The 26,128-nt window shown below is 39.0% G+C and overlaps 3 protein-coding genes across 5 annotated transcripts in view; all 3 read right to left on the bottom strand.

The window, feature by feature from the left end:
- Positions 1-257: 257 nt before the first annotated feature.
- Positions 258-5,480, bottom strand: LOC146370692 (toll-like receptor 8). The gene is made up of 2 exons (XM_084954746.1): positions 5,390-5,480; positions 258-3,516 (listed from the first exon to the last, which is right to left on the bottom strand). Exons 1-2 carry the CDS (start codon positions 5,390-5,392, stop codon positions 409-411), a joined length of 3,111 nt encoding a protein of 1,036 aa, XP_084810872.1. The 5' UTR covers positions 5,393-5,480; the 3' UTR covers positions 258-408.
- Positions 5,151-10,627, bottom strand: LOC146370691 (toll-like receptor 7). The gene has a single exon (XM_084954745.1). It carries the CDS (start codon positions 9,168-9,170, stop codon positions 5,964-5,966), a length of 3,207 nt encoding a protein of 1,068 aa, XP_084810871.1. The 5' UTR covers positions 9,171-10,627; the 3' UTR covers positions 5,151-5,963.
- Positions 10,628-10,853: 226 nt separating this feature from the next.
- The window catches only part of LOC146370690 (FERM and PDZ domain-containing protein 4-like), a 30,392-nt gene continuing 15,117 nt past the window's right edge, over positions 10,854-26,128 (bottom strand). For all 3 annotated transcript variants that reach the window (XM_084954742.1, XM_084954743.1, XM_084954744.1), the window contains 15 exons: positions 24,078-24,238; positions 23,703-23,805; positions 22,997-23,042; positions 21,990-22,094; positions 20,975-21,082; positions 20,478-20,609; positions 19,919-20,038; positions 19,638-19,774; positions 19,190-19,316; positions 18,861-18,950; positions 18,570-18,752; positions 18,265-18,397; positions 17,216-18,178; positions 14,093-15,298; positions 10,854-12,630 (listed from right to left, as the gene is read on the bottom strand). In XM_084954742.1, the coding sequence (XP_084810868.1) occupies positions 11,375-12,630; positions 14,093-15,298; positions 17,216-18,178; positions 18,265-18,397; positions 18,570-18,752; positions 18,861-18,950; positions 19,190-19,316; positions 19,638-19,774; positions 19,919-20,038; positions 20,478-20,609; positions 20,975-21,082; positions 21,990-22,094; positions 22,997-23,042; positions 23,703-23,805; positions 24,078-24,238 (4,870 nt within the window). In that variant the 3' untranslated portion in view covers positions 10,854-11,374. The remainder of the gene's footprint in view (positions 12,631-14,092; positions 15,299-17,215; positions 18,179-18,264; positions 18,398-18,569; positions 18,753-18,860; positions 18,951-19,189; positions 19,317-19,637; positions 19,775-19,918; positions 20,039-20,477; positions 20,610-20,974; positions 21,083-21,989; positions 22,095-22,996; positions 23,043-23,702; positions 23,806-24,077; positions 24,239-26,128) is intronic.

Genomic DNA, 26,128 nt, shown 5'->3' with positions numbered 1-26,128 from the left:
TTAATAGTAGGCAAACACAGAACATGCTAGTTCTAACCAGTCATACTGTGTGGATTCTGGGAAACTCTGTGATGGAGTAAAGTTTAGGATGTGTCAGTTTTGCTCGAAATTGATCTTTTGTGGAACTGTTGAACCTGGTACTGGTGTCCCTCAGCACAGATCTTTTCTAAGTTTGAAACGAGAGTGTAGACTGTAAAATTTACATTCAGAAATTGCCTCACATTTTTAAATCGTTTTGTTTATTAATGTACTTCACACACATTACAAAAGATTCATTATGCTGTCTTGGCAACTATAAGGAAACCAGTTCTTAAAAACAGTTCAGTCAAAGAAGAAACACTTTAAAACCAAACGAGAAATAATATATATATCACACGTGTTTTAAAACAAACTCGTTATTATCCTTCTTCACTTGGTGGTGAAGTATTTTGAATAGGTCTTGTTGTACATCACTTGATTGTCTACTCTTATGACAGTTCTCAGGTTTTGCCAAAACCAGGGCTCTGCGGCTGCTGTTCGCGGCCACTCTACAACACTGCTCTCGCACAGTCGCTTCCTCAAGCGCAGAAAGTGAGAATGCTGCAGGACAGGCTCCAGCATTAGCAGTACTATCACATCCACATTTTCATCCAGCAGTCTTTGGTGGGCCAGATACATTGCTAGCTTGAAAGCACCGGTCTTAACGTAGCTCTTTGTTAAGACAAACAGAGTCTTGCGACTGTACTGGATGCTCTGGGTGAGGTTGTCCACCAGTGGGACTCCTGGGGGCCAGTCCCTCTCTTCCAGACACAGTGGATGATACTTGTCTCCCTCTTCCTCCAGTTGCACCCGCAGATTGCTCATCACCCACTCAGAGACCTGTGGGTCTTTTGTGTCATATGTCACAAAGACATCATAAATAGTATCTGGCGAGTTCAAGGATCTGTACCCTTTCAGCTTAGCTTTCATATAGTGTAGGACATAGGAAGCATCCCAGTAAAATAAGTGAGCAACTGTCGAAACAATCATGAAAAGAATAATGATAGAAGTTGTTAGAGTGTAGATCTGCTTTGCCTTTTTTGAATTTACACACTGGTTAGTTTCAAAGTTTACCAGTGGTTGGCCCTTTAAGTTCACTGGTGTGTTACATGTCACCTGAGTGGTCAGTCTTGGGATCCTTACTTTACTCCCATTTATCCATAAAATGAAGTTTAACAAATCACAAGTACACTCAAATGGATTTCTCTGTAGGAACAAAGTCTGAAATTCAGGTCCTGATTCGAAGGCAGTTTCATTGACAATAGTAAGTTTGTTGTTTCTAAGGCTGAGAGTCCTGAGGCTTTTCAATCTCTTTAAAAAACACTTTTCCACACTGATAATGTGATTATGACTCAAGTCAAGGAAAATCAAAGTTTGTGTGATGTTTGAGTTAATAGTTGTTAAAGTAGACAGACGATTGTAGCTCAGGTCTAAACTCTGCAGTTGGTGAAAAAGCAGTTTGTCCCAGCTAAATTCTCGGAGTGAGTTATGACTTATGTGCAGTGTGGTCAGATTACGTGGCAAATATTCATAAACATCATCTGGAATCTTTGCGATGTCATTGGAGGATATATCTAAAACTGTCAAATTAGAAAGATTAGTGAAAAGTTTGTTATACGAGCCATCCCTGTCTTTCCAAAGTTTCCCTAAATTATTATGTGTAAATATAAGTTCTGCTAATGATTTGCTATACATTTCTTTTGTTGTCAGTGTGGAAATCTCATTATGACTCATATTAAGGACTCTTAACACAGGTAGATTTTGTGTAAAATTTAAATTAAGCGTTACCCCAAATGCTTTAAAGTAGTGTGGATTGTAACTGAGGTCTAGTACTTGTAATTTCTTTAGTTCTTTGAAGGCGTTGTTATAGGCCAGATCAACCTTATTGAAAGATAAGTCCAGATATGTCAGATTAGGCAACATCTTGAACTCTGTGCCATTAAGTGCCTGTGAAAATCCATTTCCTGAGAGGTTGAGACATGAAATATTTCCATAGCCCTCAAATAGCTTTGGAGAAATGAAGAACAGATTATTAGAGCTGAGGATGAGCACTCGTCCAGAGTCAAAGCACTCTTGCTTTATTAGCCTGTGTGATATCTCGTAGCTAAAATCTTTTGGAGGAGTTGTTATGGACAGTGAAATAGAAAGGTCTGAATTCTGGTTGTATCTGTCTGTTAGAGTTGGTGGACTTTCTATTGTGGTGGGATATAACCTGTTTTCTGAGAGATATATCATTTTTAAGTGGGAGAAATGGCTGAATAAAGTAGAGTTGCTGTAAATAATGAAATTAGTGCCTAAATTCAAAGCAGACAGATTTTTTAGATTGTACAGAGGTGTGAGTGTGTCTGGTCCAATACTCTGGAATACCAAAGCCTCCAAATGCAAAGTGTTCAGTGACCTGAGGTTTGAAAAGTTTTGTGAAAGAGTTATTTTTTCTGGGTACAATCCGAGAGCATAATTGAACGACAGGTCAAGCTTTTCTAGCCTGTGAAGATAACTAAATGCCTCAAAAGATGGTTCCTCACCAGTTATAGATTTTAGTAAAAAATTAAATGCCAGATATAATACTTTAAGATTCTTTAGACTTTGAAACCAAGAGGGCTTAAGGTAATTTAGTGAGTTTCCTCCCAGGTCCAGTATCTCCAGCTGTCTCAGTCTTTGAAATGCATCAGAATGTATGTCAATAGAACCGTTAGGGCAAGGAACACAAGGGTACGGAGCATTGTGACATCTTGGACAGTTGCCTTTTATATCAAGGACCTTTAAATTTAGCAACCCCTGGAAATCATCTTTAGATATGTACTCTATTTTGTTGGAATCCAGACCTAAAATTGTAATTGACTGGGGTAGTCCTTTAGGAACGTGTGTTAAGTTGTTGAAAGACAAGTTCAGAGCATTCAGTTTGTCCAGTATTTGAAAGGGTTTTTCCATAATAGCAACAGACTTCCCACAGGGATTCCAGAAGTAGCAGTTTTTAGATAGAAACAGGTTTGTTATGTTTTTTAAACCAATAAAACTGTTGTCATGTAATTTATCCAAGCTAATCTTGTTAATTTCTAGCTCAAGTGTTTCCACACTGTGGGGGAGATTGCGTGGAATTTCAGTCAGACAGTTGCCGCTCAGTTGTAGTTGCTTGATTTTTGTGAGATTTTTGAAAGCATTTGCAGAAATGTTCAATAGTCTGCATCCATAACCGTCCTTGGATTTGTTTGCCCACTTGAGATTGAGCTGAGTCAGATTTGTCAGTTTAGAAAATGATTCATCTTTAATACTCTTAATAAAATTTTCTGATAAGTCGAGATGTGTGGCATTACTGGTTATTCCTTCTGGTACTTCCTCTAGATGGCGGCCTTTACAGTCAAATTTGACTGTATTTGATGTTTTGTTGGATATGACATCACAAGGGAACTGCCGTGTCATCCAGGTAGGTGTAAATGCAGCTGGCATGATCTCATAATGGTAACACAGATAGAACAACAGCATCCAGCATTTGGTAATCTGTGGAAAAATGATGGAATCAGTTGAATGAAATAACCTTAAGCTTATAAAAGGGCTTCTACAAAATTATAACACTTTTTCATGATTATTGTGGTAAAAAAATAGATATGTATATAAGACAAAGAAAACTATTTGTACTATATATAATGTTATATATTATATTACTATAACACTTTTATCATGTCAATTAGAGGTTCACAAAATACAGTGATATTTATCTGCAGATTAGGTTTGCTTTTAGAATCGGCTTAAAGCTTATATTTTAGATGTGACTAAAAGTCTCAGATTAATAAATTAAAATTTTTTAAATTTGCAATAAATATGCAACTTCATAACTCATTTTCATGTAATGGATTACGAGACTTCCCAAAAAGCAAAGTGTATTAATATTACATTGTTAATATATCTACTGACAGTTTTTAAAGGTTGACCCAAATTCATTCCCTCATCCCTACCAGGCTCGGACATCTGTGGGCCTTCCTGTGATGCAGTGAGCACTTCTCCTCGACTTCACTCTATTTACTCCTTATGTGACATATTAATGGATAAAAATCTATGTAATTTTTTCTGTGCATTACTGGTTTCCAAACTTTTTGTGAAACTTTTTTGTCTACTGACTTAAACTGTATATACCTAAACCGAATAGAGCCCTTATTAATGTTATTACAGTTGTTTATTACACCACTGCTTTTCCTGTTTTGACATGTTAAAATATCAGCTAGGGAAAAGACACTGATATTGTAAAGCAATCTTGAAAAAATTGTAAACCTGTCCTATTTGCAGCAGGTGGCAGTAGGTTGGAAGTCTAGTAAGAAAAAAAAATCTTGTTCTTTCTTTTACAAAACAGCAAGTAAGGGGTATGAAATGTAAAACGATACATGTAAAATGTACAATAACCAGCCTAGAGATAATTTTAAAAAATATGAGATACATAAAATCTTTCAGGTTGTTGTTAAAGTACTTTTCATGGGAGCACGACACATACTTAGTGATAAGTGACATACAGTATCCCATAAATTTTCTAAATACATTTGTCCCATGTCTTCATTATAACTGTGCAATTTATTGAATTGAAATACCTAAAAAAAGGGGCATCACTTTAAAATAATGTCACATTATTAAGCATTATTAAGGTATTACTAAGGTTTTACCAAGTGGTTAATTCATCATTTATATAGCATCAGTTCTCCTGTTATGCCATTTATAAATACAGGTATATTATCACTACTTTGATTATGATTACTATTAGCAGCTATGTAGTAGCAATTATAGCTGTACATGATTTCACCATGTCCAGCAGTGATAGCTGTACATGGCGTAACAGTAACAGATGGATAAACATATCTGCATCGGCATACTAAGGAAGAGCAATGATGTATAAATGATGAATTAAGCACTTGCTAATACTTTACTAACACCGTAATAATGCTTAATAGTGTGACATTATTCTAAAGTGCTACCGAAAAGAAAGTCTTGACTGCTAAATGTATCTTTGACAGTTTAAGATAAAATGTGGCTTCATAGCTTGTGTTCTCAAGATCGCCAAGTGTTGATTTCTAAAACAAGTTAAATAAAATGCCAATAATGATGAATATGATAATGATGCCATGATGTTTTTCTACACAACAGCTGGCAAGTTTTATTATACCTTTTAATTGAATATGTCAACACATTTCCAAACAAGCAAAACAGATTTAAAAGCAAAACACAATAAAATGATCAGTCTGGGTTTTTGGAGTCAGATATATCTATACAAAGTTTTGGCACAAAATCATAAAATGACAAAATCATCAAAGATAACATCAGAATGCAGAAAATCAGATTATTCTGATAAGTAAGTTAAAAGTAACTATACACACACTCAGTAACTTACCATTGCGCCTGTACTGTATTAATCCCTGAATGACAATCTTGAATTCAGATTTTCTCCTCTACCATTTAAAAATAAGTGGTAGTGGTTAAAAGACAAAAAACAAAAAAACAAAACCAAAAAAAAAATACCCCCAACAAGTTGCTAAAAATCTATAAGGTGCATGTCTTGTATATCATCAAGTCAAATTAGCCGTTTAAACATCTCTGCACGCTCACATACACCCATCAAAATAAGGAAGGGGACTGTTGTACACAGCAGAATGAGCTGTGGGGGGGAGCAGTGTGTGAATTGAACAAATACATCTGTTTCATTTCCTTCTTTCATGGTATGTTGCATTTCATTGCCAACTGAGTCTGAGAATCCCCCACTGGCATCGCAAAGAGTGCCAATGAATTTCCCAAATAATTTGAATACAGAGTTTAAAATTAGCACATCATTAATTATTAATATTTCATTAATAATAAAACTGCTCACATTACAACAGTTCAGTATTCACATATAATAATTCATATACAGGAGTACATTTAAAGCAATCTAGAGAGAAGAAACTGCATTTTCCAGCATATTGTTCTCTTTACAGTGTCTCTTTGAAGAGATTGTTGTATTGTTTGTGACCTTCGGTTGCTAATACACTCCTCAGGCTGAACCAAAAGTATGGCTGGGCTTGAGGATTTGTTGGCCACTCTAGCACAGACCTCTTATACAGCCTCTTTCGTAATCTCAAGTACTTTGAATTGCAAGGCACTTTCTCTAAGAAAATAAGCACTATAACATCATTTTTTTCATCCATTAGCCTTTGGTGAGCCATGTAGAACGCCGTCTTGAAGTTTCCCCCTTTGATGTATTTTTTGGTGAGAATAAACACAGTCCTCTTGCTCCTGTGGATGCTTTGAGAGAGGTTGTCAATCAGGGGGCATCCGGGCATCCAATCCCGGTCCTCAAGACAAAGCATCAGTCGGCGGTCTCCACACTCCTCAAGATGAGCGCACATTTCCTTCGTCACCCACTCTGATACTGCAGGATCCTCCTTATCATAGATCACAAAGGCATCGTAAACAGCACTCTGGGAATACAGGCGGCGGTAGCCTTTGAGCTTGGCTCTGCAGAAATGGTAGATGTACCAGACATCCCACAGGAAGAGATGGCTGGAGATGGACAGCGTGACCAAGATGAGGACGAGGGAAGTCATTAGGGTGGAGAGGATGATTGACAGGTAGTGGTGCTGGCAGGCCAAAAGGTCCACTGAGATGACTGGACGACCTCTTTGTGCCCCTGGGGCAGCGCAGGTAACATCCGTGCCCAATCTAGGTATGGTTACTGTAGTCCTGTTGAGCCATGTGACAAACCAGGTGGCATTGCAAGTGCACAAGAATCTGTTTTGGTGCAGAAGTAACATGTTCATATGATTAAGAACATCATCTGGAAGGCTGGATTTTTCAATGTACTGGATGTGATTAGAACTCAGGTCTAGATATTTCAAGTGGTAGGCACCCTTGAGGAAATCTGGTGTAAGCTTTAGGATTTGGTTTTTGTGTAAAATTAGTTTCTCAAGAGATGTGGTGCAGTTTGATAACACATCTGGAACAGTAGTTAAGCTGTTTCCACTGAGATCCAAGACTTGCAATGAGTGTAGAAGTTGCAGTTTCTTCCAGTTAAAGGATTTTAGTTTGTTGTTTTTGATATACAGCTCAGATAGCTTCTCTGGTAGACCACTGAATACGTCCAATGGGATAAAAGGGAGGTTGTTATGGGAGATGTCAAGGACAGTCAGATTAACTAAATTCTTAAAATAGTTGAGATATCTGGTGTTCCCATCTCGCCACAGTACATCTAACCGGTTATCTCTGAACTCTAACCTTTCTAGGGATTGACTCTCCAGCTCTGTGTTAGTGGAAGTAGAGATCTTGTTGTGATTCATCAGGAGTACCTTGAGGTTTTTTAAATTCCTAGTGAAATTAAGCATGTGAGTCAGACCTTCTGATTCAAAATAGTGGTTGTTGTTACTTATATCCAAGATGACCAGATTTTTCAGCTCTTGGAACGCGGTAGAGTAGAGCAGGTCCAAACGGTTCCATGAGAAGTCCAGATATTGTAAATTAGCCAGGTAAGTAAATTCAGAACCATTCAGACTTTGACTCATTGCATTTCCAGACAGATTGAGGCATCTTAGCTCTGTAAGGTTTAAAAATCGTGAATGCAGGAAGAATATATTGTTTCTGCTGACGTCCAGGGTTTTGCCAAACTGACTGCATTCTTTTTTGACGAAGGATGTAATAACTCCAAGTTCCTTGTCCTTGTATTTGCAGCTTCGTGCATACTCATCATATCTGAAATAATGAATCTCTCTCACTTCTTTGTTCTGGTACTCAGCAGCAGAAGACATCGGAGACCAGTCCGAGGTTTCTCCTCCGGACAAACCAAGTGCAATTTGGCCATCAGAGGGAGACGATATTTTGTTGTCAGACAGGCTGATTATTTTAAAGCTTTTCAATTCCATCAGAATACTAAGCTTTGTCATTTTAATGAAGTTTGTACCCAAATCTACAACCTCCAGGTTCGGTAGAGGTTTTAAATGAGCGATACTCTCTGTAGTTAACTGCTGAAACACAAAACCTTTCATTCTGAAAATTTTGAGAGACTTCAGAGAGGAGAAACTGCAACTCAGTCTCAGCGTTTGAGGGTACTTCTGAAGCTCGTAGTTGAATGAAAGGTCCAGTTCTTCTAGTTTACCCAGGAATTTTGGGAAAGCAGTGATTTCTAGCTCCCTTGCTAAAAAGTTTGATGAGAGGTCCAGCACTCTGAGCTCAGTTGTGGTGTCAAACCATTCAGAAGGCACACTTGTAAGGGAGTTGCTATGCAGCCGTAATGTTTTTAGTTTGGTCAGCATTTTAAAAGCTGTCTTACTGATTTTCAATGGCGCGTTATTTGGACATGGGCTACATGGAAAAGGAGCGTTGTAACACCGGGGGCAGTTTCCGCTAATGTCTAGAATCTCAAGATTAGTTAAATTTTTAAAGTCTTCATCAGTGACTTCTTGAATGTTATTGTTATAGAGATACAGCTCCTTCAGAGTAGTGGGTAGCTGATGTGGAATGAAAGACAAGTTATTTGATTTAAGAGATAGCAATTTTAAATTGTTAAACTGTAAAAATGCATCGTCTTCTATATCATAGGAATCATTGCAGGGGTTACGAAAATAGCAGTTTTGACCAAGGTAAAGCACCTCAACATTTCTAAGCTCAGAGAGGTTTGCTTTAGAAAGATAATAAATATGATTCACTTCCAAGCTCAGAAGGATCAGATTTGAAGGCAGGCCTTTAGGTATACTGTAGAGCTGATTGCCATCTAGATACAGCGCTCGCAGATTGCTCAGTCTGCTGAAAGTATTTTCCTCAATTGTCACACTCTTCAGGCACATCTTGTCCTTGGGTCCGATTTTGATGGGCACACAGTTGCACCTCATGTCAATCTCAGTCAAGTTCTCCAAACCGTAAAAGGAGGTGGAGTTTAAACTCGGAATATGGTTGATGGTGAGCGTCAGGTTTGTAGTGTCTCTCGGGATTCCATGGGGGATTTTTTTGAGGCTTCTCTCAGTGCAGTCCACCTTCACTTCACTCCCATTGTTGATCTCGTTAACATCACATGGCAGAGTTTTCGGGTAATAGATGCCAGTTGCCAAAATAGGGAGACAAGACCACAGGGTGAGCAGTGCCACACACATCTGCACGGAAACATGAGAAAGGTTTGCTAGTGGAAATCTAATAATACTGTAACAGCACATTATAAATGCAAATCATAACAAGGGACGCTAAAATCAGCAACTTTAGTAAGCATGGTCAGCATATTATACTTTACTTTACTGTACAATTAGGAAATAGCATTCTCTCACATTTGATTTTCTACTTCTCAACAGTTAACAGCACTTCTAAGCCAAACTACATTTGACAGCTTATGAATTCTGATACTATAGAGTATATAAAAATCATACTCACCAGGTGGAGAAACATTATTTATGTGAGAAAACAAAAAAAAAGAGTCCAGCTCTGACTTGTCTTGTCAGGTTCGATGGAGTACTGAAAGAAGTATAACACTAACAAACATTCCTGAGGTGGTCGATGAAAGTAACAGGTGTCTGTGTTAGCTTAGTGTGTGTAGAATTAGCCGGCATCACTTCCTACTTTCTTACAAACCACAAACATCCAAATATTTCATCTTTTACTACATCGTGAAAAGGCTTATTGGTGCATTTATGCTATTATTACTGTAAAGAGGTGCCTTTAATAAGATACAGCAAGTTTAATACTCTGACTCTTGTTGTATGGCAGATATTCCATGGTATTATAAAACACAGCTGGATGAGTTACAAGTTATTATTCAACTGAAACCAGTGAAAGGAAGAGTTTCATTTCTCATTAAATTTTAGGGGAAAATGAAACCTGTGGTGTGGTTTGGGTTTTACCACTGTACATGGTGGTGAAGTTATTTTAACATCAAGCAGAATATTTTTTTTTTGTTATCTGTGACTATATGACTAACATTCAGTCTCACCTGCCCAATTTTAAGATAAATAAATATGTTCAGTGGTTTTAGGTACAGTTCCTACCGATTTACAGTAGCTAGACTGTTTAGCTGTCTGTCTTTACAGTGAAATGGTGTGATTTACTACACCTATTCTAGCAATACTAGATATTCCTGTCGGTCAGCATACCTCTTGTTAAATTTGGGTTTATAGAAAAATGTCTTGAGAACTACAGATGAAGTGCTTTAAACATTTGAAGCAGAGATCAACTTCAATCATTATCTGTATTTTCCTTAAGCACAACTAACATTTTAAAATTTCCATGTATCCTGTGAAATATCCGTATATTTCAAATGGTTTGGCGTAAACACTCTGAGCTGGATAAGTGGTTTAGAACATGGTTTGAGCAATGGATGGACAGATGGATTGGTTTAATGTTTTTTCAATTCATTGCTCACTAGGTTGGCAATTTAAGTTTAGATGGTTGTTTGCCATAAAACAAGTATAAACATGCATGTCATCCTAAGTCGAAGTGATCAGTGAGCATCATCAGGTCAATTTTGACCAGGAGTTCACTATGTTGGCATTTAAGCACCTTTATGCTTATAGCCTCACTGAGCTGCTGGCTGTTGTCTTTTTCGTTTTACTCAGATGCATACACATAATGCACAGTGACTACGCTCGTTCTCAAGCTGTGCAAAAACATTCTTTCCAGCCCTGTACTGTAAGTGAAATAGGCCATCATCATCTTTAATGCAAAAAGCACTTTCACCACTAAAGCTTGAGCGAAAAGTAGAAAAAATGAATTATTGAACACACTTGAAACTAAATAAAGACGCTTTATTGAATGAAACTTCAGTAACAAACTTTTGTAGCTGAGAGATTGGTAATGACCAAAACTGTGAGCGAGCAGAGTGAAACAGAAACAGACAACAAAACAGTTCATACTTTTTAAAAAGTTTTAATTTCTTTAATGACATTGACAAAAATAACAGGAAAGTACTCAGTGTTTATGTGTAAAGTATTCATTAAATTAAGTGACTCAAGCAAATGAAAATATTGTACGCGTTACTTCAGCTTTATCATCTCTCGTCCTGTGCAGCGATTTGTTTAGAGCTTTATATAGTGTATGCATTTCTTCAGCTGTGTACTTTTTTTACAAGTTATAAACAAGATACTAATAAGTTTGTGTCAATCTACATGTTAAGCTGTCAATAAAACCAATAAATCCTGAAAATAATCCCTATGAAGTAATATTAGATAATATATTTGAGAAGAGAGTCATATGCTTTTTAATATAGGCCTTAATATAATCTATTTAAAACTTTAATTATTCATATAATCATATATTTTCTTTACATAATAAAATACTGTATACACAAGGCAAGTTTTTTAAATTTTTTTTCACAGCAGTTCACATTGGTTGTTAAACCCATGTCTCTTATGTATGGCTTTGAAATCAATAATCAAGACAAAATAACAGTTTTTTTGTTTAGCAGTGTGTTCAGTGAGTGAGTTAGTGTGTTTAGAATAGCAGACATGGTGACAGAATAATGTGACAATGCATTCACACTTTGGTCACCGGGGGAGCCTCCTGAAGCTGCCTCAGCAGCTTTCAGAAGACACACGTAGTTCATGACGACCTCATCCACCTTGGCTACCACCTCGCGCCGTTCACTGTCGGTGCTCAGGCCTTCTACTAGTGACATGCAGGCTTGCGTTAGGCAGCACAGAGTGTGGAAGCTGTGCGTCAGCGTGAGCAGCAGCTCTTCTGGGCTACTGTACTCCATCGCCATCTGACTGCAGGCGCTGCTCAGCACTTTGGCCTGCATGAGAAGCAGCTGGGCGAACGTTTCCATGTCAGCCTCGCTGACCTCAGGCATGGCAATTCTGGAAGGGTGGCCTACACTTGAACGCAACACACCAATCATCTCTAAGGCATCCTTCCGTGCAAGTGCGAACCCCGTGTGAAGGCTGTAGGTTTTTCCTTTCATTGAGTTAATGTGAGCAAGCCGATCTTTGAGGCTCATGTTCTTCATATATGAGGCCATTTTGCTCCATTCAGCTTTGTAGTTTCTCAAGATAGAGTTTTCCTTGCCATAGAAAGAAACTGAGCTGTCAAAGTGCAGATCATGTGAGGTTATCTCTCCATCTTCATCACCGGCATGAGTGTTCGACTTTCTCCTGAGGAAGCAGTGATTGAACGGCCCACGGCACTTCCATGCACCTGTATCCAGCCTCGGTGCTGTTTGCTCGGGCATCAACAGAGAGGCTCCTTTTAGCAGATGTTCACCAGTTGAATTACAGGCAACCGAACCTTGGGACAAGCTCATGGGTAAGGTTTTGGCAGAAAATGTCATCTGCTCTTTTGGGGGATCTTGAAACTGCAAATTCTGACTATCATTCTTCCCTGTAAGTATGGCTTTGGTCTTTTCAAACAGTACTTCTAAGCTCCTGGAACCTGGCATTAAGGTACTCCAGCTCCTCCTGAGCATCCGAACCCTGCGCAGCTTCCGGAGGCTGCCTGTTGTTGGGTCACATGAAGATCCGCTTGAGGGAAAAGCCAGGGTGTGTGGGTCAGGCTCAGGGCTGGCCTGTGTTAGCCCTTTGGGCTCTGTGCTACTTTGTAATGATGAAGGTGACATGATTGTGGTGGTGGTACTGGTCTCATTACAGAGAGCTAAAGATGACTCTTTCCCAGCCTTCTTCAGCTGTGTGCAAGCTACACTAGGGGTAGTAGGAAAACAAAGAGAACTGTTAAGCATCTACCTTAACATTAACACAATGTTCTTCAGTCTCACTGTATTATTGGTTCCAGTGATAGAAAAGACATATAGTGCACAATTAAGAAGGAATCTCTTAATCCTGGTGTAACTGATGGAAAATGTTATAGAGACATATTATCAATCTAGTCCATATGAGAATATCATAACAGCTAGTTAGCTTAGCATTGCAAAAGACTTTGGAGACAAGGAAATTGGCTCACCAAGCTCAGTCCAAAGGCAACAAAATGTACTTATGAGCAATCATGAAAAAGTTAGCTTACAGTGCACAGAAAAAGTGCAGAAAGTCAAGAGGTAACATTTAGGACAATAACTTATAGATGTATTCATACTTTCTCCTTGTCTCCGATCTTTACGGTAAGCTAAGCCAACAAAGCGATGTGAAGCAACAGATATAAGAGTAGCATCAGTTGTAATGTTACTGCAAGCGGAAAGCGAATAAGATTAATACCCAATATGTCGAGTGGTTCATTTAAGAAAAAAGTGCAATGTATATTGGCAAGTAATTTCAAACACATAAAAACAACAACATATTTATCCTTTAACCACTGCTTGTATGTAGCTATGCTTATTGATCTCATTCTCAAATTTCCTAAATTTTGAGACATCTTTATATGTTGCAGTCTAAAGTACAGGCAAAATAGATTATGTGTAGCCATAATAAATGTCTAAAAGGAAAATTAAAATCAGCAAGTGCATATAACACCAAGCAGTTCACAGATATCAGTGTTTGTATTAAATACTGTAAAATCTCATATGTATTTCCATGGAAAGCCTTTAAAGGCCTGTGGACTATCCAGTTTAGTTTTTAGTATAGATCATCCTGACTGATATCTTGGGCTGTTATGGAATATCACAATTACATCAATGTCAGCATGTTTGTTGTCCAGTGGACTGACAAGAATACTGCCGAAAAGATGCCCACAGAAATTTGGTGTCAAGTCACCCAAGTTTGTTCTGACTCCATAATTTCAGCAATGACTGCAGCACATGAAGCAGACTGTCATCACAGTTGAGCGGATATGCAGAGTCAAAGAGTGTCATCACAGTAAAAGGCGAACTATTTTGTCAAATATGTTTGGGGAAAGTTATTAAAAACCTGCAGTGACCCAGAAGTCCTGTATTGTCAGACACTGGTAAGACTGCTTCTTGTTAAATGTATATATTACAATCTTTTAGTGCTGTGTGTGTTATTCCCTTCTGGTTATACAGATGAGGGGTAGAAAAAGATCTGCCTTGAAAGTAAGTCAGGCAAAGTTTTGTTTGTTATTTTGGTAATTTGTGTGACCTGGGGATTTCAAACAAATTCTCAACCTTATATTTGCCTGTTTTGATGAACTGTCTTAAATGTTGATCTTACCAGGTTACAGATTAGAGGTTCACCCTCCTGTTTAAGTTTACCTGTGGTTTCTTTTATCTTGGGCATTCTGTGACTGCTGTCCCGTGTAATTCCAAACCCAGGCTCAGCACTGGTAGCTGCATGGATCTTCCTCAGCAGGGTGGGGTCCATGGGGTGGCTGACCTTCCCTTGCCCGTGGGCCCCATAAGCCTTCTCCTCCGCAGTGACATAACTCAGCCCCTTGAGCGAAGATTCGGACAGTACATGCATATTGTCTGTGGCACAAAGGGGAGAGTCCATAGGGGTGACACAGCTGCTGCTCCCTGTGCTACAGCCTGCATCTATTGAGGAACACTGCGAGCTTTGGAGAGAATGAATGCCTTCGCTTTGAATTGATGACATGCGCTTGCTCACGTGGTATTCATATAACCGTGAGACATCTGGCTCTGACTGTGGAAGCTTCGTTTGCTGCTGCTCATTATCCTGTGAAGCAGCGTCGCCCTGTGCAGGGACGGGCCCTTTGGATGGGGAGATGAGATGGGCATTTAACTGTTGGCTTCTTTCATCTAAGTCCTGCTTCTCTCCCTTTGCTGTCAACCTGTCTGCGTGGGAAGCCTGTGAGTCACTCACACATTCTGGAGCGAGATTCTCAGCCATTTTGTTTCCAGGCACTCTCTGCTGCCATTTTTGATGCCTGTCTTTAAAATGAGTTCGCCCCAGATCAAGTTGGTTCATGTAATAGGAATCTCTCACAGTGAAAGCGTTATATTTCCCAACAAGATGAGGGAGCTCCTCCTTCGCTGAGTCTTGAGAAGCCGTGTTTGATTTGTCAGAATCGCAGGACTCTCCCTGGATTCTGCTCTCAGTCTCTCTCTGTTTTCCTCTCTGCCTGCTCATTAGGGAGCCAATGTGCATCTTAGTGAAGTATTCACTCACGGATTTTATTTCCATTGTCTCTGGCTCCATCTCGCCGCCATTCGAGTGAAATATCTGTGAGGAGGTGACAGAGGAGGATTTTGCCTCCTCCTCCTGTTGCTCCTGGGGTTTGTACTGCATAGCTCCTGCTCCACCGTCACTGGACGCACTCACCTCTGTCTTTTCCTCACTCATGGCATGGTATCCTTCTGCCATGGCTACATGCATTCTCAGGTGGTTCTCTGAGTGTCTCTGAGCAGTGGCCAGCTCAGAGCTCTCTGTCATCTCTGAGGAGTTGGTCTCATTGCCAGAATCAGAAGAATCCGGACTAAATGCTCTTGATATTTCTACACCTGTGTACAAAAGAAAGACAAAAACCTCATTAAGAAATTCATTTGAGGCAAATTGGCCTCAGATTGGCAAGAGAGTAACAAATAATTATATGGATGATAGTGTAAATTACCGTGTAAATGATAGCTAATGTTAACTCAGGAATAACACATTTAGTAATAAATATAAATCATTACACAACAACATTCCACATAAGAGTTTTTAAAATATTCAAGTGTTGGTTATGCATCTAATTAAAAACTAAGTAAGAAAGTAAATTAAAAAATAAATAAATCAATTCAATCAATCACACATCAGTCAATCAATCAATCATTCAAACAATAAAGACATGAGTTAATCCCAAAACAGCACTGGAATTATAAAAATATACACATCTGCGTGTATTTTTTTGTCATGTGAAAAATGCTTTTTTAAAATTCTAAAAATATTTTTTAAAAATGACAAAATTATTGATACCCCTTAAAAATTAAAATTGTTGGAATTCTGCAATATATTTATATTGTAAGCATATACTTGAGTTTTCAGAGTTTGATGCTTTATAGCACTTTTGAAAATGGTCAGATGAGACACGAATAACTGTGTCAGTATAGGCAATGACTACCAGACTGTTTCCAAGCAGGTTAATGTCACGCTGGAATTATTATTATTATTAATAACTTTAAGATCTATGGGACTGTAGCCAATCACCCTGAACCAGGCAGCAGGTGGAAAACCGACTCAACAGAAGGAGTAGTCTGTATGGTGGGTGAGAAACCACAGAAAACTTAAAATACATACAAGCTGTCTTCCAGGTAAAATGGTATCTGGCTAAATGTAAAATGTAAATGATTTTCTAACTGAAAGTGGGGGATCACGGAAGAATACCCAGCAAAGCCCCATTTCTGAAAGAGAAACTTAAATACATGGAACTTGCTAAAACGCTTATAAGTGATGCCGAGTCATACTGTTTCCGAGGGGATTTCCTTTAGACAAATGGAAGTAAATTACAGCTTTCACAAAAGAAAAGATGAGGCTTTAAAAGAAAAAAAAGCACCATCATCATTGTGAGGTATGGGAAAGGGTCCAGTGCAGACATTTGATATGAGGCTGCTTTGTTACATCTAGCATGACAGGTTATGTTGACACTAATTTAAAAAAGCAGATTATTGAGGCTTTTAGGAGCAAAACATTAGCTGTAGCAGTATCAGAGAGCTCTGTCTCAGTCCCAGGTCATGGCTTTTCAAAGGCATAATGGCTCAAAAACATGCATCTAAAAGTAAAACATAAAAGAGAATGAAATATTAGGTTGTTCTAAAGCGGCCTGCTGAGAGTCCTGATGGTAAGCTGATTGAACATCCACAGATAAAATAAACAACTGAAGGAAAGCACCTGTGAAACCTAAGAGAACAGGAACAGAAATCGAAACTAACTGCTGAGAAATGTTAAGGCTGCAAAAAGTTCCTGCCAAAAAAAGAAACTGCTGACTTAAATATATATATATATATATATATATATATATATATATATATATATATATATATATATATATATATATATATATATATATATTTGCCAGTCTCGACTGATTAAAAAAAAAATCATCTTTACATTTGAGGGTACCAATAATTTTGGTGACGTCTATAGACAGCTATTTAAGATGATCTATTTTCTGTTATTTCTAATAACCAACAAAGCTTTCACGCTGTGTACTGTGCAGTTGTGAAAACAAATGGGTCCACAAAACAGGAATGAATCTCAAACTGACACAATAATGAACACAAATGTCTTTTTTCTCTCTCAAATGAATGAAGAAATACTCACAAATGGAAACATAGAACAAAATGGGCTTTATTGAAAAAAAAAAAGACCAACAAATCAAAATGAATGGCTGGAACATGTGTAATGTTAATGGATGAATGTTACAATAGTATAAGGAGAACCTGTGCTACTCTCTGACTGTGCTGGACTCTGTTCCTCAGATGCAGCGAGGGCTTCGAGTGCCTGTAAGGTGGATACCACTGCATCATCCAGTGGCTTCCCGGGCCCCTCTGCTCCATGGGTGGGTACTGAATCTATGAGGGACACTGGGATATCATTGCAGGCCCCCTGGGCCCTTATCCCAGCCCCCTGCTGCTCCTCCTCATCAGAGCTGTCCCTGAAACCAGGAGGAGGAGCAGCAATGGCCATGTTAAGAGAGTGCAGCAGTACGTCATTGTCCTCCTCGTCATTACCCTCCGGTGGGGGAGGGAGGGAGGTCAAGTCAATGATGTCATCGCTGGACCCTGAGAGCGAGAGCAACGTAGGCTTGTCAATGTCACTCATCACCATGTCTTCCTCACAGCTGATGTCATCCTCGTCCTCTGCGTCATCTGTTGTCTCAGCGTAGCAGATATCATGCAGCAGTGGCTCCTCGATGCACTCAGTAGGACCAAAGATTTTGGTAGAGTACTGATACCCATCCTCTATCATCCTATAGTCATCCTCGAGACGCCTGTACATGGGGCTGTGATTGTCTAAAATCTCTGGGCCTTCATCCATCAGTCTCTGGTAGCCCAGATTTTGGGGGTTTACGCTGTCCAAGGGTGGGTCTCCAAAAATGAAGGACACCTTTGCACTCCTGGAGGAGTCTTGGGGTTTGGGTCTCGGGACATTCATATATGTTTGGGAACATGAGACTCTGCAGCACTCCACTCTCTCTGCATGGTGAATTGAGTGCTGGGGTTGGTGGATCTCAGTTATGTAGACTGGCTGGCCTTCACATCTGCCATGATCGAGGTAATCGCACTCTTGGTCAGAATATTCTTGGCTGCATCTCTGGTTGTTTCTGTCCTCGCCTCCTTTGTGGGGTGTGCTATATGTACACTCAATGGGTTGGTAGTTCTGCTTTACTCTCGTGGCGTGACCTGCAAAGAGGAAGCAAGACTTGATACAAGTCTATATAAAAACACCCAATTCTGATGAGTCATCTTGCGATCGGTTTTAGGCATACTTGTTTCCATGCTGTCAGTGTTTTTGGCCACGTTGAAGATGGAGCGTCGAGAGTCCACCAGCAATCTGTAGTAGCCAGCAGTCAAACAGGCCAGATTCATTGCGTCAACAGACTCCATTAGGAGAGTGATGGGCTGTGAAAGATGCACACAATCAGACAAAGGGAACAAAATAAATGGCACTAGTTGGTGGTAAAATGAGATTATAATGACTGCAGAGCAGGCTTGCTGTTGTTAGGGTTAAAGCAGAAAGTATTTGTGAAACAACATATTGTTCTCCTTTTAAAGAGGCAGAAATTTTGTTAACCTTTACATCCAGAACATGTAGTTCCACTCGAACCCTGTTTTCATCTTCTGTGTACATCTCAATGCGGTTGACATGACTAAAGTCTGCCAGAAGAGCCACCAAGTTGGTTTTGGTGTTAATCACATGACTGATGCCATATTTCGGCCCCACCAGCAAAGTTACTTCTGTGTGCTTCTCGCCTTGCTGTAAAGAGGAAGAAGGAGGCACCGTAACTACCACTGCCGTTATGTAAATTAGCACAATGTGGAACAGGGTGAAACCAGTGAGAGGTGACAAGAAAGTTTTACTCACAACTAGTGTTGATTTAAAGACGCGTCCTCCATAAAGCCTCAAATCACTGAGATACTTTAGATAGTGGACCTTTGCTTGCAAAGCAGTTAGCTGAACGGAGTAAAAAATAAATAGTATAAGGCACAAGCTGAAAATGCTTAAATTAGTTAGGTTAAAAAAAAGTGCAACACAGTCTGATCTACACAACAGCCCCGAATGATTTATTTCAAGTATTAATACTCCACTAGGTGGAAGCCAAGAGTCAGATCTGGTGCAAGGAAAAGAGGAAGATGAATAGCCATACACTTGCAGAGAATAGACAAAAAGAGGAAAGCAGAAGCACAGTCTACCTTTTTACCAGGTGGCACCAGGTTTTGGTTGGTCTTGAGGATGTGAGTGAGAGCTTTTTTGATGTTTTTTTCTTTCATGCTAGACAGCACTGCGGGAGGGAGGAACAGTGCCAGACCCCACTCCTTCCTGCAGATGCGCAAAAACAAAAACGAAAAAAAGGTCACTCATTCACTACGACAAACAGTCAATTAATCGTTCTTTTCCTGTGATTGATTTACCCAGAGGCGGTGCGGGAGTTTATGGATAGGGTGCAGTCAAAATGATCATCTAACCAGAGATGTATCTTTTGATGTTGCAGCAGTGCTTGTGAGGTCATTATATCATTTTATTGTTTGAGTGGGCTTAAGTTTAAGTGTGATTTACAACTGGTAGAAGCAAAATAGGCTTTCAATTAGATGACATGTAGTTGATTCCAGTGAAGACATATGTAAAACCCAATCTACTTACTCAATATACTTCAGGGAAACTTTCTGGGACTGTTTGGTATTGATGGTTAGTATATACATCTGCAGAGCAGCCAGACGGAGAGCCATGTCGTATTTCAGCTCTGACCCAAATCTCTCTAATACCACATCATTACAGCTCTGGAGAAGACACAGACAAGGACAGGTTACACTTCAGTCACACTTGTCGTTATGCTGAAACAAGGCCAATATTGTCTAAAATAACATAAATAATGTTTAATTCAATCTAATTATTATCTATTATGTGTATCTCCTGATATTTACCTGAACATATAGGTACTCAAATGCTACTGCATCTCTTCTAAGCAGGTCTACGGGATCCTTTGGGACAAAAGTGATCCGAAAAAAGCACTTCATTTTGTGGGACCCTGGCCTCTGCGTCACCTAGAGGACAAGTCAGAGATAAGGAAGGTCCTATTAGTCATTAAGTGCTTATTGTTGTACTTTCAGATAAGTACAAGTGAAAAAATCCATTACATGCAAAAAATAAAATAAAATAGGGTACTATGTAACATTTACAGTCATTTAATTAATAGTTTAACATTTTTGAAAAAGTTAAATATGTCTTTGTCAAAGACTTTGGTCAAAAACATTCTTATAGCTATATGTAAAATATTTAAGTGGAGCCAGGAGATGTTTAGCTTAGCTTAGTTTGGTGTAAAGACTATGAAGTTGACCAAATGAACACATTTTGTCAAATCAATACAAATATAAGTGTTGCAATTTCTTTTCTAGGATTGTTTTATCATCTTTATTTTTAACTTATAAAAGAGATACACTTTGGACTGTGTACTGACGCTCTGTTTAATGGCACCCGTCTCACCTGAGTTAGCATCTCCTGCTCATGCAGGAGCATGAGTTTGCTGGCAGATCCCTCAGCTCTCTGCTCGAGCATCAAAGAGAAGTGCTCGATGCTCTTAATAGATAGCTTTTCTTGCAGGGTCAAAATGACGTCCTGTCATATAAACAATGTCACGGTTAATACAACAAGCAAACTGTGCAGATGCAGCAGCTTTCTCATGCGCAACTCAGTGTCATAACTATAGATCATTTTCGCAGCTTAGCTCATGCAAAAAACATGAGCGTTATTGAACAATCAGAATTTTTAACTGAAGTAGAAGAAAAATAATTTGGGATAGGAAAAAGAGCTAATTAAAATACATTTTCTGCTTGGAATCATACTTTCACTTGAAAGGTTTTGAAGGCTGTGCTGAAGAGAGGATTTTCCACTTTATAATGTACATTCAATATTTAAAATGAACATCACTTAAGGTTACGCAACAGCATTTCATAGTGAAGGGGCGCTCTTCCACCACCTACCTTAATGGATGTGGTGCTGTCAAATTTAAATGATTTAGTTTGCCCGTTTTCCAGGTACACCTTCAGAACATTTGGCATGAAAAGAAGGGAGTTGTCCTTCACAGTTTCCTGAGAATATAATATAACATACGTAATTAACAGATTTGACTTTTTCCAAGTGAAAGTTAGCTAATTTGATAATCCACTGTCGTGCATTAGCTGGGGTTGGGTGGGAAATTTTTAACTGGAAGACACACTCAAGGAAATCAAAGAAAAGATAAAACATTTTGAGAAACATACTTTTATGAGGTGATAAAAAGAGATTCACACCACTGTATACAGTTGACTTAGCTTTATGTAAAGACTAAATGTGGTAAAAGTAAACCTGGCTCTGTGCAAAGCTAACACAGCTTCTTCCACCTACTTCTATAGCTCGCTAATAGCTGTTCATCTAGCAATAGTACAAAGAGGTGGTGAATATTTCCCAACAAAGAAATGAAGCGTAACATAACGCTCTTTAAAAAATGTATCAGTTTTACATTGTAGTTTTTGAATATTTAAAGCAAGAAGGAGGTAACTTGTAAGTTGGCGAGATTGTTTTTTAAGGTAGAGCTTCTTATTTCCAGCTAAATGTCACTCATAAGCATATGCATGACAGTCACCCTAATGCTTTTTTGTTTTTTTATTTCAAAATGGTGTGCCAGCTGTTGTAACAAATATGTGACTAATGATGTTTGTTTACATTTAATTTTCTCTTCTATAACATTTTTAAGCCAACTGAGTTTGGCATTTAGAGTCAGAATAATACTGACATTTTACTCTGTTGTTTCTTTTTTCTCTATGTCACTTACCCAACAGTGTTTCCCCTTTTTTGTCAATGTTCTGTCTTTCAGTCATAAAGAATTTAATTTTACGGTTTGGGATTTCTAATATCTCTAAAAAAAAACTTCCAGCCTTAAGAATTCAAGTCTGCTTCTGCCATCTTCTATTCAAGCGCCAATGTGTAACAAATGAATTAGTGTTCAATGTGACTTACTGGGACCTGTCCATTGATGATGACCTCTTCAGCGAATCGGACTTTAACAGGATTAGTCTTTAACTTGGCCTTTTTGGCTGCGCTGATGAATGCCGATTTGGGTGACTTTTAGAGGGAAAGAAGAGGGGAAAAACAGGCATTAAAATGTGTGTGTTTTTTTTCCCTTCACAAAATTCAAGGGCATGCTTCCTTCTTGAAACATGACACCCTCCTATTACTCTCTCTTTGATGATGCAATTAAGGTGGCACTGTGCAAAGGGATAAGAGAGAGGACACCCTCATGTCATTGAGCCTGCAAAGAAACCCCTGGTAAACAGAAGTAATTACAGACAGGATTATAAGAGCTCGGTCCTCAAAGTATTGTACACTGCTTTTCTGCAGCCACAATCCTTGCTGTTCCTAAAGGCTTGTCGTGTTCAGGACTGAGCAAAGTGCATAAACAAAATGCATGATGACTGGATGAAATCTGAACGATAATAAACATTACGATTACTGTTTCATTGTATACAGTTTTCTACCACACAAGACACAGCACAGGTCTTGTGTCAAAATACAGTTTATATTTTGATTTTTCCTTTCCCTTGTTGTGAACATGCACTGACGGTTTGGTCTATTTTTGGAGGGAATTCAAGCATAAATCCATTCCCACTGAATTATTATGTGAACTGTAAACAAAGGCTGAATATATGCTCCTGGCACTGTGTGTTCACCGCCATCTGGTGCTCTGTGACTCTAGTAAATGCTGGAGTGGCAGGTTCACATGAGGTTCTGTGAGGATCTAACACTACAACATGAGAAAACTTGGAAAGATTGCAGCAATCAGACTCCCCGTGAGTTCACTGGGCTCTAACACTTAGCCCAGGCATTACCGATGCTGTGCCAGAACTAACATATGGCATGATTAATGGCTTGTTTGCACAGAGTCAACAAAATAATCACCTCCAAATGCACATATAGCCAAGTGGAATGTATTGGATTTCATTCATAAGGAGGACAGGGAAACTTACTGGGTACGGCTGAACAACAGTTAGCAATATAGACTCCTTGCAGCTCCTGCGGGATAAAAGCAACAAAAAAAATAATGAAAGGTTAAGTTTCAATAAATGCAGTTTATGAACAACACAATTAACACAGTCAGAAAAGAGCAGAACGAACACAGTTTCAAAGTGGTGCACCTGGCAGTCCTGTCTTGGCACCATTGTGCTGAGCTTTGCTGCAGAGAAGAAGCCTATTCAAGGCCACAGGAGCTGTAGAGGAGTGGCCACATGGGCACTTTTCCCTGTACTAATGTACTGTTTACAGACTGCAGCACAGGTCACGCAAGGACCAAAGGCTCAGTGCCAGCTTCTCAGCTGTGTGAATGAAATTAATCTAATGAGACGCTTGAAGAAACAACAACACCAGCATACAGCTAAATGAAGCAGGTGGCTAGAGTAATGTTATATTGCTTTATCTATCCAGCTATGATATTTGATTTTTGAGCATATCAGAATAAGATAAAGAAATGCAGTGATGGGATGCTTAGAGTGCTTTCTTGTTATTTGCAGTTATCAACAGTATCTCCATAGGCAGTAAACTGTTTTATATATTTTAGAGCAGAAATTTTAAGTAAAGACATTGCAATGAACTACAATATGTCAGTTTGTACAAAAATTATTAAATCCTTGGATGTTTGGGTGTTTTTATTAAAGTTAATTAAGAGTGCTGTATTACCTGACAAGGTCGATAACCCTCTCTCTGGGTGCTGAACTGACTGCCTCATCATTAATCATGATGATCTCGTCCCCTGGGATCAGTTTGCCTTCTGATGGACCCCCTGCCAAAACACACCAAAAAAAGACTTAATGGTCCAAACTTTGCACGGTCCTACCTTTTTTTTCCCTGTCTTGGGCCTCAAAGCTCTAATGAATGCTTTCTCATTGAGGACTGTTCAAATCAATGAATCATCGACGTAAACTACAGTCTCACTGGGTTTTCCTCTTAGCCACATTTTAGGAGGCTTTCATCTCATGTTGATATAGTAACAGTCATGGATTGAATGAGTCACTGTGTTGTGGTAGAGTCCACTGTGTAGCTGGATTGTGCTACCTGGCGTGACTGAGCGAACCACCACAGGTTTCTCACTGCCTGCTACGAATCCAAAGCCAAGCACTGGGTCTCGCCTCATCTCCACCTTCCGGGGCGCTGGCGGAACAAACTTGTCTCCGTCCAGACGAACTTCCTCCAGGGAGTTGCTCTGGGAGACGTGGCTGTGGGGATAAAAAGGATGTTAACTGTTTTTGTCAGGGCAGGGTGGTTTTGATTGATCCTAAATAACCTTTGCTGGTTATTAGCAATCTTGATATTTTTATAAAAATAAATAAATGCAATTTACAGACCATAAAAATAAGCCAGTAGATTAATAGCAGCATCTCTAATTGTTAAATGCTTAAAATAACCACTAAAATGAATGTCCTCTGAGAAACAATGACAGCTCTTACAAGAGATAGCTATTGAAAAATTAAAATGGGAGGGCAGACATCAACTGCACTGTATACAAAACTGTAATTTCTTCCAAATACCCACAATGTTTAAAAACAAAATGCCACATATTGTTTCAGAATAAGGAACGTGTACAATGCTGCAGAAATAGAGCATGTGGGCGATGCTAATCAGGCTCCAATGTTTGTATTCTCACATTGCAATGCCTCACAAAGAATCTGTACTTCTCACACCGTTGTGTTAAATGTGTTAAATAATAGGCATGTGTTTCCTTGCCAGACTAATAAATACCCAGGACAGTTATAATATAGAGTGCCATGTCAGTGAATTTTCCTCCAGACATTGCATTTTTTTTCTTACAGCACTGTTCCATCCTTTGTGATACAGTCGGACACTGTAAATACTGATGCATTCGAAGAATATATATATTAGGTCTTACGTAGAGTCTTATTCTTTTGCATGAGTGGGGGCTTACAGGTCTGGCAGAATTATGTTGCATTACCTCTCTCGAGCATGAAATACTGTAGCAGCCAGTACGTTTATTACCTGCAAAGACTCATGCAAATTTAAAGGGTTTAGGCTCAAACATGAATTTATTCTTATGATGTCATGATGTTTAGATCTATACTGTTGTGGATGCACGTTGTGAACGCGGTTTCTATGGTTTGTGCGGCTGAGAACATTGTTAGGGTTTAGCTAATGGGCCACCATGATCGAGAGTGCTGAGGTGATTAATCTAGCCTGCTTTCATTATTCACAGGGGTTGTTACAGTAAAATATTATATGAAACAGTTTGCTGAAGCTCTGCAGTGCCTCCAAAAAAGCTTAATTCAGAATACATGTAGGCTGTGAACCTGCTCAGCATGAGAAATGGTGTTTGATTAGCTACATAGCTGCAGTACCTTACCATTTTAGAGCAATAAATTTTTGTTGTAGATGACAGGCACACAGTAAAACAGTTTCATTTTTAAGATTTACTAATATTGCTACCATTGATAGCTGGCTGCAAATCAAGACTCTAACCTTATCAAACGTTTTGCTTCAGTTACCATGGTAAAATGAATTTTCTCAATCTTTGTAAGAGAATCATTGTTATATTAGCTTTTTGAACTCAAAAGATGTGAAAAGCCAGCATGTACGTTTCACATATTCTGTGATCAGATTTTTTAAATTTTTTTTTTACAGTGTTTCTCTGCTCTCCCTGGCTGCAAAAGCAGCAGCGGCAGCAACTCCATATGGTGCCAACAATGTTGGTTAATTAAAGCTGTGGGCAGACAGTGTGTAATTCACAGTTATTCTTGACACATGTACTGTTCACCAGTAAATACTAACAATTAATCTTTCACGGCACAAAGACACAGTGAGATCTGTCAGTTGCATTCCCAATGCAATGAAAAGGCAGCAACAGCAAGTTGCTGACAAGTTCAAAGATGTTAAATGACTGTCAACTGATATTTTGGAAGTGGAGGATTCAGCCGCTTCTTCCCAGGCTAATTAACATGTGATGTTCCATTAGGGTGAAATTCAGCTGCTGAACGGATAACAAAAGAAAACCAAAATGGTTTTGTGTTTTTCTTTGTTTGTTTGTTTGTTTGTTTGTTAGTAGTAGCAGCCTAGTCCTAAACTAGAATTGAATTCTTTCGTGTACCTTTACACAA

The sequence above is a fragment of the Perissodus microlepis genome, chromosome 16 (genome assembly GCF_051167445.1).
Source record: "Perissodus microlepis isolate ML-2025 ecotype Zambia chromosome 16, ASM5116744v1, whole genome shotgun sequence".
In the NCBI taxonomy this organism is placed as follows: Eukaryota; Metazoa; Chordata; class Actinopteri; order Cichliformes; family Cichlidae; genus Perissodus; species Perissodus microlepis.
The sequence above is the reverse complement of the archived record's forward strand: the minus strand, read 5'-3'. Positions and strand labels throughout refer to the sequence as shown.